Raw genomic sequence first — 12,486 nt, forward strand, 5'->3', positions numbered from 1 at the left:
TGTGCATAGGCGCTATGCATCTTAGTAAAAGGGCCCCCAAGGCCCCTTTCTACCACAGCTTTTAAAACAAGACTATCAGGCTGATTTTCAAAAGAGAAAAACGTCCAAAAAGTGACAAGTCTGCATTTGGACATTTATCTCATAAAGACGTCCAAATCAGTATTTTCAAAACCCTATTTTTAGATGTCTTTCTCTGAAGTCCATCAGAAGGACATCTAAATCTCAAGGTGGCATGCCAGGGGTGTGTTCAAGGCAGGACTTGGGCATTCCTAAGACTTAGACGTCTTTCAGCCATAATAGAACAAAATAAAAAGGTCCAAGACTAAAACTTAGACATTTTGAGCTAGACCTGTTTTTATAAAAAAAAAAAAAAAGAGCTGCAATGGGAATTAACCCACTTCCCTAGGATCAAGGTCTGCTGCACTGACCACTAGGATACTCCTCTACTCCATACAAGAGGTGCCCCAAATGACCAGATGCCTATTGAAGGGAATTGAGGATCATCTACCCTTACTCCCTCAAATCACAAAACATTTTTCCAAACAGCATTTTAAAAAGGAAAAGAGAGACGTTTTTTTTGTAGAAAATGACCTTTCCTGTTCTGATTTTGGATGTTTTACAAAAAATGTCCAAATTCAGACTTAGATGGACCTAACCAATTATCGCCCAGTAGCATCCATTCCGCTCATAACCAAACTCATGGAGGGTGTAGTGACGAAACAACTATTACATATACTAGAATACTTCGGAGTAGGAGGCACAGTTCTCAAATGGCTCAAAGGATTCATGACCACAAGATCATACCAAGTAACAACGTACGCAGACAGATCACCCCCATGGACACCTGAATGTGGACTCCCCCAAGGATCCCCCCTCTCACCAACCTTATTTAACCAGTTACAAATCTAGGTAAGATATACACAAAAAGTAGCACATATGAGTGTGTCTTGTTGGGCAGACTGGATTGACCGTGCAGGTCTTTTTCTGCAGTCATCTACTATGTTACTAATGATGATACCGTTAGTCAAACTTCTAGCCAATCAAAACCTCAACCCCTACATATACGCAGACGATGTCACAATTTGCATCCCGTTCAAACATGATCTAAATGAAATCACCAATGAGATCAACCAAAGCCTCCAAATCATGCAGAAAAAACACGTCTTGTACTCACCTCTCAACATAACACAAAAAACCTCTCCACCATAATCACACCATACTGTTCTCTTCCTATCTCACAAAACGTGAAAATTCTTGGAGTTACTATTGATCGAAACCTCACTCTCGATACCCACGTGACGAACACGACGAAAAAGATGTTCTACTCCATGTGGAAACTCAAAAGAGTAAAACCTTTCTTCCCGAGATACATCTTCTGTACCCTGGTACAATCAATGGTAATAAGCCATCTGGACTACTGCAACACACTGAATGCTGGCTGCAAAGAAGAGACTATCAAAAAACTCCAAACAGCCCAGAATACAGCCGCCAGACTTATGTTTGGAAAAACTAAATATGAAAGTGCAAAACCCCTAAGAGAGAAACTTCACTGGCTCCCACTTAAGGAATGCTTTGCGTTCAAGATCTGCACGATTGTACACAAAATCATTCACGCAGACGCCCCAATCTACATGCTAAACCTCGTGGACCTATCTCCCAGAAACGCCACAAGAACATCCCGCAAATTTATCAATCTGCACTTCCCCAGCTGTAAAGGACTAAAATACAAGCTGATGCATGCCACCACCTTCTCTTATATGAGCACGCAGATATGGAATGCACTACCTACAGACCTGAAATCAATCAACAAAATAACTAAATTTCGCAAATCTCTGAAGACATATTTCTTCATCAAGGCCTACAAAGAGAACCCATAGCTTCACTAATCCACTTCACCAACTCACCCAGCTATGAAAGTCCACCTTCTATACTTACCCGCCTAATCACTTCCTTCTTTCTTCCCTTACTCAGTATCTGCACATTACTAATAGTATCTGATATCCTGTAATGATAATGTCATAACAAAACTATGTAAGCCACATTGAGCCTGCGAATAGGTGGGGAAATGTGGGTTACAAATGCAATAAATACATAAATAAATAAATAAATAAGATGTCATATCCAAAAATGCCACTTGTGCATTTGACTTGCCCAAAGTCACAAGGAGCAGCATTGGGAACTGAACCCTTGCGGCCAGGATCAAAGCCTGCTGCACTAACAATTAAGCCACTTCTCCTCTGTTTTGAAGGGCTTGGATTTGGACGTCTTTTGTTTAAAAAAAACACCAAAAAAAGGACGTCCAAATCACAAACCATCCATAGTGTTTTCGAACACAAAAGATAGATATCTATCTTTTTCGAAAATGACCTTCTTTCCTGTTCAGAATTTGGATGTTCTTTTTAAATGTCCAAATTTTGATTTAGACGTTCTATCGAAAATGCCCCTCACTGTGTTAAGTGAGTATTTGCAGAATAGTGCTTAGTTGCCTTGCTGGTTCTTTTGCAAGTATGTGTACACATAGGTGCTTCAGTGCTAATTTTCTATACATTTTCATATACAAGGGGCATATAAATACAGTCACCTCAATCATAGGATTGCCCTTCATGTGACTGACAGGTACTAGATCTAGGTTTCTTTTTTTTTAAGGATTCCTCTATATATAGAATTTCCATAACAGAACACTATGATAGAATTTTGTAAGTGGATACTTCCTTTAAGGCCTTCCAGGGATACATTGTGAGAGCCTATTCTCTAATGGCATCTGGGTGCCCAGATTCCTTTACCGAATACTAGTTTAATCCTGTATTGACATACTTTAAAATCTAGGTGCCTGATGTAACTGTGGATGCCACTGTATGAAAGGAGCAGATCACACAATAAAAAGTCCCTTGAGAAATGCTTTATTCATGTGAGGTCTATAAGTAAAAAAGAGTCTGACACTGGCCATATTTCATCCATGCAGGGGGCTGCATCAGGGGTACTGCTGCTAACTGTATTACTGAATTGCTTTGTGAGGCTGCCATCTTTTGCTATATACTGCTTTAGACCAAGGAGGTGAATTGGCTTGTGCACACCACCTGGTTGGCTTAGCCCCTGATACGGCCCCTGCATGGCCGAAACACAACCAGTGATGGGCTGTTTTTTTACTTATAGACCTCGCATGAATAAAGCATTTCTCAAGGGACTTGTGTGATCTGCTCCTTTCATACTACTGTTTTGGATCTTATGGATCATTTGCCCTGCTGTTTTCTATAACTGGATGTCTACATTCTCCAAGGACATGTGTAACTTACAGTATTCTGTAAGTTTTGCACATAAGTAGAAGGAATGCCCATGTGCCACCCATGTGAAGGCCCCTTAAATTTAAGTACTATGCCACTTACATGTGCCTTTACAGAACACTGCTTATCTGCATGTCTACCACTTACACACATTAACCACCAAATTCTATAAATGGTGCTTAAAATTGTGCATGCAAATGTGGGCATGTGCCCTATTTTCACATGTAATTTAATTGAATAACAAGCCAATTAATGCCAATTATTGGATGCTAAAAATCAATTATTGGTGATAATTGGCAACAATTTGCATTTACGTACACATCTTTCTAGTTGGTATTCTATAAAGATGCACACATTAAAATAAACAAGGAAGGATTCCCTATGGAGAAGTACAATCCAACAAAGTAAATACATGAATTTGTTTATTTTCCGCTTCTTTTGAAGGAATTCACTCAAGGCAGCGTACAGCAAGAATAAGTCAAACATAACCAATAAACAATTACTTTGCTAGCTTGATCCTTCCCTCTCCCAACTTTTTTCCCTCCCCTCCAGCCTTTCCCGCCCTTTCTTCCATTTACAGCCTTGGAGGTCCTCCTAGCCCTCCTACAGCCCCCTGCTTCTGTCTTCCTAGCAGCCACTGCTACATACCAACATTAACATGCTTGATATTTGTTTTATACACACAGGTTTAGCAAGTTTGATAAAAAGTACTTACAAAAACTGCTTCTCCGAAACTATCAGCCCAAATCGAGTATTATTTCACTTTACAAGAAACTGGAAATAAAACAGGCCATTGAGATGGCAGAGCTAGGATTAAGCAGAAATACATCTACATCATCTCTCTTGTAAGTAGTGATTATATTATTAGTATTTGTATTAGTATATGAAGGACTAACAAAATATTTATTAAATGACATTTTTACTGTCCCTAATAAGTATCATCATATATCTACAGGGCCTATTTACTTAGATGCAGCAACATATTGAAGCATAATAAATGCATAAATTGTTGTTAGTAATGTATGTTTCCACATTACTGATTTTATGAGAAAAGTCACATCCAATACATGCCCAAAAATTAACAACCCATGCTACATGCAACTCATTCATATTCAAATAGCTTAACACAGATCATATTATGGGCTAGATTCTATATATGGTGCCAAAAAAATCAGCACCAAAAACAGTGCTATTCTATAAGCCACGCTTGCGGTTTATAGAATAGTGATTATGCCCGGGAATTGTGCCTAACTTTAGGTGTGTTAAACAAGAACCTAGACTACTACTGCTACATTAGAATAGCTAATGATAATTTAACCACACATCATTTCTTTTTTATTTTCTCTTTATCTTTCTTTTTCTTAAGAGTACCCTCAGCAAAAAAACCCACTGTTTTCAGGCAATTACATTTCTATTGCCCAGTGGCATAGCACTTCTTTCATCGGGCTACTCTTTTTTTCATTTAGTGTACGTGCTATTGCATATCAAATAATGCTGCAAATCAAAAAAAAATTTAAAAAAAACCATGAACTTATCTTTTAACGTTTTATCAGCATTCTCACTGAGTCCTTGTTTCACTCTCGCAAGGTACCACAACGCCTTCCCCTGAAAACGTATTTTCAGGGGAAGGCGTCATGGTACCTTGAGAGAGTGAAACAAGGACTCAGTGAGAATGCTGATAAAAAAGACCTACCCCAAAGACCCCACGTAACCCTCTTCACCTACCAACACAGCATGACTATGATCACACAGGACAACACGCAATCTTCATCCATTTCGACCCTCCACTTATACCTCATACGATCACTATACAACTTTGTATTTGTTATCCACCGACTGGGCAAACACCTTTGACAGTACTATGTAAGCCACATTGAGCCTGCAAATAGGTGGGAAAATGTGGGGTACAAATGCAATAAATAAATAAATAAAACATTAAAAGATAACTTCACGTTTTTTTTAATTTGCTTATATTTTGAATTGTAGCACTATTTGATATGCAATAGCATGTACACTAAATGAAAAAAAGAGTAGCCCGATGAAAGAAGTGCTATGCCACTGGGCAATAGAAATGTAATTGCCTGAAATCAGTGGTTTTTTGCCGAGGGTACTCTTAAGAAAAAGAAAGATAAAAAGAAAATAAAAAAGAAATGATGTGTGGTTAAATTATCGTTAGCTATTCTAGTGTAGCAGTAGTAATCTTGGTTCTTGTTTAACATATTTGATTCTCTTACCAGAGACTGGGGGATTTTTTTGTGAATAACTTTAGGTGTGGCCATTTGCACCAACAGAAAAGTGGTACAAATGTCCACACCTACATTTGGTATGTATCCCTGTTAATTTTAGGGACGAGGTGCACTAGCGTTTTCAGCGTGTGCTAAAAATTAGTGTGCACTAACCATATAGACACCCATAGGAATAATATAGGCATTTACATGGTCAGTGCGTGCTAAGGCTTAGCGTGCACTAAAAATACTAGCATGCCTCTAGCACTGCTTAGTAAACAGGGCCCCAAGTCTTCATGTTTTACACTTGCTATGGTTTCACAGTGAGATTTTTTTTTGTTGTTGCTTTTGGAAAGGGGTTATTTGAGATAATGTGGGATATAAATGTGGAAAGGGTTTAAATAATTACCCTTCAAGCTTGGGCATAGATAGACTTTGACAGAAGGGGGGGCCAGAGCCTAAGGTGGGGGGCACATTTTGGCCTGCCTCCCCACTATTGCCCTCCCACTGCCACTTCTGCCCCCCCCCATCGCTGCCAACCGCCAATCCCCCCACTGCTGCTCCCCCCACCGTGCACCCCCAAATTGCACAGTGCTGAAAACAGGACAGAGCGGCAGGCAATGTAAGACCAGTGCGGGACAAATACCTTAGCTGGTGGGGGGTTGGGGCCCCCGTAGCTATGCCACTGTCTTCAAGGAGCCAATTCTATAACCAGGTACCACCTTTTAAGACCTCTGATGCTATGCAGTGAAAGCCTAGTCTATAACTGCATCTTGGCAGCCAAATTCCATTACAAAATTCTAGCGTAACACAGCATCAACGTACCTAACATTTACATGTGCACAGCTACACTAGCCACAGCCCTAGCATAACTGCAGTCATGTAGATGCAGCAAGGGTGGCATTAGTTACAGTATTCTGTAAATTGTACACGTAAGTATCAGCATCACCCATGTCCCTCCAATGCTCTGCCCATGTGAATGCCTTCCTTGTGTAACGCCCCCCTGTGGGCATCCCAGGTCCAGGGCCCAACTTGACTAAAGTCTACTGTGGGCAGGCTCCGTTGGTCCCTTGAGCATTTGGCCTCCACCTGGTGAAAGAATGTGTTAGTGTGTGGGGTTACCCTCTTCTCCCCGCTCCCAGAAAACCCAAAAATGAACTCTGTGAGCAAGGTGTCAACCAAAAGTTGAACAGTTTTATTGAACTATATGCAGATTTTTACTATACAGAGAGAGAGAGAGAGAGAGAGAGAGAGAGAGAGAGAGAGAGAACCTCTGAAATGCATAGAAGACCATAAACAATATATCACACAGTCTAATACCTTTAACCAATTACTTCTCTTTTAACCAATGCTCTTTTAACCAATTAGTTCAACACTCTTTGAATCCATTAGTCCTTCTGCCTAAGCAGCATCTCCTGATTCCTTCCTGAGACTCTAGGCTGAGTCCTTCCTTATGTCCTTCCCTGGTTCCTCCCCCACCCAGTCCTCAAGTCTTGTCCTCCTGCTGGAGCACTCTGAGCTGATGGCTGCTAGACATCCAAGGAAAGCAGTGCAAAGATTGGCGGGAAAATAACACTGTAACTTTCTAGTCACCTCTTTGATTTATAAAGCAGATGATGAATGAAATTCATTATATGTTTTTAAACATATTAGAAATTATATCATGTTTGTGTTTTTTAAATATTGTTCTATTATTTTATATCATTTTATAATATAAATAATCTATAAGAAATCTCATTAATAATTTTACTAATAATTTATGGAAAGTTATCAGTGTAAACATTGTTGATTACTGAAACCATGTAATTTCCTATATTGATTTTTAAACTCTCAACAGAAATGATGAAATGCAAGATCTAAATCTAATGTCTCTGGATAACTTGGAAAACTTACAAGACCTGTTAACAAAGAATTTGTATCAAATACGACAGCGAGTAAGAGTCATAAATATTTAATTCCTTGTTGCTTATAAATATGTTTGTGTCATGTTTGACCTTCATGTTCATTCTTATGTGTTATACTTGATTAAATAGTAAAATGTAGAATTTCACACAGAACTAATGGAGCCTATTTTCAGGAATGTGCCTTTGTTCACATGTATGAACAGTGCATCTTCAGAGCAACAGGCATCAGGAACAGCAGACTGCTGCCAAAAAATGAAATAAAAAAAATTACTGAATAGAAAAGAATGAAAAATTGAAAAAGATTAACATAAAAACAGTAAAACATAGAAAAATAAGTATTAAAAACAACAAAAATGTATAAGTACCCACATACAGCAGTGTCTTATTCATAATAACTTATTGAAAATATGAAAATATATGAGACATCAGAAACAGCCTTACAGAGTAACAGACACTGCCTCCCTCTATGTAGTCTGTTACTGTGAAGATGGACTGTATTTACGTTAAAATAGAAAAATATGCCAGTGGCTGACTCCTCCTACCTGCCAGAATCTTCTAAAACTTTGATGTAAATTGGATTCAAAACCAAATAAATATCTAAGGAGCTAAACAGAGGTCTACAAACAGAAATGGCTTCTTTTAAAATTGTTTAAATCGTGTACAGGTTAAACACATATATAATAGGTTCTTTTAGGCATATTTAAAAGAATTGGGGGCCCTTTTACTAAGCAGCAGTAAAAGGGGGCCTGCCCCAGCAACAGTGTGTGTTTTTGACATGCGTCAAGCATGGCCGCCGAGAGACTGGGCCGAGCCCAGGGCAAGGCCGCCACCGCTCCCCCCCCCCCCCCCCCCCGAGGTCACCGCTGCTCCCCCCCTCCACCCGCCACTGGGCCAGGCCCCCTGCATTGAAGTCACAGCACCTATCACCTCCGTGTGAAAGCGCTGCAGGCAGCAGGGCAGCAGATCGCCTCCCTTTGGCCCTCCTTCCCTCCTTGTGTCCCGCCCTCGCGGAAGTTAGGTCAGACGAGGGCGGAACACAGGGAGGGAAGGAGGCCCAACAGAGCTTACAATCTAATTAGGACAGACAAACAGGACAAACAAGAGATAAGGGAATATTAAAGTGAGGATGATAAAATAAGGGTTCTGAACAAGCGAATAAGGGTTAGGAGTTAAAAGCAGCATCAAAAAAGGTGGGTTTTTAGCTTAGATTTGAAGACAGCCGGAGATGGAGCTTGACATACCAGCTCAGGAAGTCTATTCCAGGCATATGGTACAGCAAGATAAAAGGAACGGAGTCTGGAGTTAGCGGTGGAGGAGAAGGGTGCAGATAAGAGAGATTTACCCAATGAACGGAGTTCCCGGGGAGGAGCGTAGGGAGAGATGAGTGGAGAGGTACTGAGGAGCTGCAGAGTGAATGCACTTATAAGTCAATAAGAGGAGTTTTAACTGTATGCAGAAATGGATAGGGAGCCAGTGAAGTGACTTGAGGAGAGGGTTAATATGAGTATAACGACACTGGCGGAATAGTAGTCATGCAGCAGAATTTTGAACAGATTGAAGAGGAGAGAGATGGCTAAGTGAGAGACCTGTGAGAAGCAAGTTGCAATAATCTAAGCGAGAGGTGATAAGAGTGTGGATGAGGGTTCTGGTAGTGTGCTCAGAAAGAATAGTGCTAGTAATTAGATTTCTGCCAGGTTCTTGTAACCTGGATTGGCCACTGCTGGAAGCAGGATACTGGGCTAGATGAACTTTTGGTCTTACCCAATATGGCTATTATTATGGTCTTATGTTATCTTGACAGTGTACCTCTGATGCAGCCCTTGTGGGAGCAAAATACAGCCACACTGGACTATCTTTGTTGTTTAAACATTAATTACTGTAGTTACATAAATAAATATTATTAACTTTTATGCTGTTTCTTGTTGGAGATGTGATCTTGTTTCCTGTGCTTTATTCTCTCAATTCCTAACAATTTCATCATCTTATATTTTTCTTTGTACATTTTAACAAAGTTTCAGGACATGTCAAGGATTTATGAAGGTATTTATTGGGAAACCCCAAGTATTCCATTAATATGTATAAATAGAACTAAAAAAAATAAGTACATTTATAAATTCTAGTCCTAATGAACGTTTTTTTTTAAATGATATAACACATTGCTAAGTGGTCCTTTTACTAAGCTGTGGCAAAAAGTGGCCTTGGCACTCCCTTACATAGCTTTTCCCTCATGCTAAGTCCATTCTTATCTCAACCATAAAAATGACCTTCATGTATTCTTTGTATCAGTGGCCATGTGCTAATGTTGCCCTGAGAAAAGGCTCATGCAGTATTCCTGTGCTAACCAGTTAGTAATGTAGATGAGTTAACTGGTTAGTGAGGAATGCCCATTCTCTGCCCTCCCTGACATGCCCCCTCAAAAAAAAATTTTTATTGCATGGTTAGCACGTGTAGATTTGACAGTTACCGCAGGATGCATTAACACCTAACAAAGCTTAGTAAAAAGGCCCCTAAGCTTAATATGTGTATTTCATGCAATGTAAATCCATAGAACTAATGTCCCACTGCATGTAATTTAAGAAATAAGAACATAGCAACATAAGCATTGCCATACTGGGGCAGACCAATGGTCTTTCAAATGCAGCATCCTTTTTCCCAGCAGTGGCCAATCCTGGTCCTAGTACTTGGCAAGATCACAAGTAAAACAGATTTTAAGCTGCTTATCCTAGAAATAAGCAGTAATTTTCCCCAAGTCCATCTTAATAATAGCTTATGGATTTTTATTTTAGGAAATTGTCCAAACCATTTTTAAACCTTGCTAAGCTAACTGTTTTTACCACATTCTCTGGCAATGAATTCCACAGTTTAGTCACACGTTAAGAGCTTCTTTTACAAAGCCATGCTAGTGATTCCCGTGTTGCAAATGAGAGGAAGCCCATAAAAATTGAATGGGCTTACTTTTAATTGCCGCACCAGGAATCATTAGCATGGCTTTGTAAAAGAGGCCCTGAACAAATAAATATTTTCTTCAATTTGCTTTAAATTTACTACTTAGTAGCTTTATTGTGTGCCCCCTAGTCCTAGTATTTTTGGAAAGAGTAAACAAGTGATTCTTGTCTATCCATTCCATTCCATTCATTATTTTGTACACCACTATCATATTTCCCCTCAGCCATCTCTTCTCCAATCTGAAAAGCCCTAACCTTTTCAACCTTTCCTCATAGGGAAGTTGTCCCATCCCCTCTATCATTTTCATCACTTCTCTCTGTAACTTTTCTAATTCCGCTATATCTTATTTGAAATGCAGTGACCACAATTGCATATAGTATTCGAGGTACAGTCACCATGGAGTGATATAAAGGCATTAAAATATTCTGTTTTGTCCTCCATTCCTTTCCTAATAATTCCTAACATCCTATTTGCTTTCTTAGCCACTGCTGCACACTGAGCAGAGGGTTTCAGCGTATCATCAACGATAGCGCCTATATCCTTTTCCTGGGTGGTGACTCCAAATGTGGAACCTTGCATCACGTAGTTATAGTTTGGTTTCCTTTTTCCTACTGGCATTGCATTGCACTTGCTCACATTAACCCCAGGATTCTATATGTCATGCCTTGATTGCCACTTGGAAATCAAAGCGTATTCTATACCAATGCACTAATCAGCACTAATTGGAAGTTAACAAGCAATTATTAGCACTAATTGGCATTAATTAGAATTTATGCGCACTACTTGCTAAGGGCATTCTGTAATGTGGTGCATGTAAATTCTAAGTCACATAGTTAAAAAGTGGGGTGTTCATGGGTGTGGAATGGGCGTTTCTAAAATCTAGGTGCATTGTTATAGAATACACCCGCTCTGTGCCTAATTTAGGTGTTGGGATTTACACCTGGTTTTACTTGGAATAATTACCATGACTAAATTTAGTCATGCAGAGCAGCACTCGGCATATTCTATAATGTATGCCAAAATTAATATGCTTTGATTTCCGCATGGAAATCAAGGCGTGATATATAGAATCTAGTCCTAAATGTCATCTGCCATTTGGATGCCCAATCTTCCAGTCTTGAGAGGTCCTCTTGCAATTTTTCATAATTTTCTTGTGATTAAACAACTTTGAATAATCGTCATCAGCAAATTTAATCATCTCACTAATCATCCCCATTTCTAAATCATTTATAAATACATTAAAAAGCAATGGTCAAAACACAGACCCCTGGGGAATCCCATTATTGACCCTTCTCCATTGAGAATATTGATGCATTTTTGGTAGCTAATTGAAACTGAGAAATCTTTTAAAGAGATAAATAAAAAATAAAGGGGCCCTTTTATTGAGCCATGTAGGTACCTCTCCTGCTTATAATCGAAAGAGAAAAACGCCTATATTGTGACCCAAATCGGGAGATAGACGTTTATCTCCCAAAAACGAATAAAGCGGTATAATCAAAAGCCGAATTTGGACGTTTTCAACTGCACTCCGTCGCGGATGCAGACAACGTTGATGGGGGCGTGTCGAAGGCGTGGTGAAGGCGGAACTGGGGCGTGGTTATCTGCCGATCAGAGATGGGCGCCTTTCGCCGATAATGGAAAAAAATATGCGTTTTTAGCGAGAATTTAGGGCACTTTTCCTGGACCCTGTTTTTCCACGAATAAGGCCCCAAAAAGTGCCCTAAATGACCAGGTGACCACTGGAGGGAATCGGGGATGACCTCCCCTGACTCCCTCAGTGGTCACGAACCCCCTCCCACCACAAAATATGCCGTTTCACAACTTTTTATTTTCACCCTCAAATGTCATACCCACCTCCCTGGCAGCAGTATGCAGGTCACTGGAGCAGTGGACTTCAGGCAGGTGGACCCAGGCTCATCCCCCCCCCCCCCACCTGTTACACTTGTGCTGGTAAATGGGAGCCCTCCAAACCGCCCCCAAACCCACTGTACCCAGGTGTAGGTGCCCCCCTTCACCCCTTAGGGCTATAGTAATGGTGTAGACTTGTGGGCAGTGGGTTTTGAGGGGGATTTTGGGGGCTCAACACCCAAGGGAAGGGTGCTATGCACCTGGGAGCTGTTTTACCTTTTT

General features: G+C 40.1%; 1 protein-coding gene across 1 annotated transcript in view; it reads left to right on the top strand.

Moving 5' to 3' along the window:
* Positions 1-12,486, top strand: part of LOC115468038 (sodium/hydrogen exchanger 2-like) — an 85,636-nt gene that overhangs the window by 60,433 nt on the left and 12,717 nt on the right. Inside the window, exons 8-9 of the mRNA XM_030199550.1 lie at positions 3,968-4,126; positions 7,344-7,440. Of these exons, the coding sequence (XP_030055410.1) occupies positions 3,968-4,126; positions 7,344-7,440 (256 nt within the window). The remainder of the gene's footprint in view (positions 1-3,967; positions 4,127-7,343; positions 7,441-12,486) is intronic.

Source organism: Microcaecilia unicolor, chromosome 4 (assembly GCF_901765095.1).
Source record: "Microcaecilia unicolor chromosome 4, aMicUni1.1, whole genome shotgun sequence".
NCBI lineage: Eukaryota > Metazoa > Chordata > Amphibia > Gymnophiona > Siphonopidae > Microcaecilia > Microcaecilia unicolor.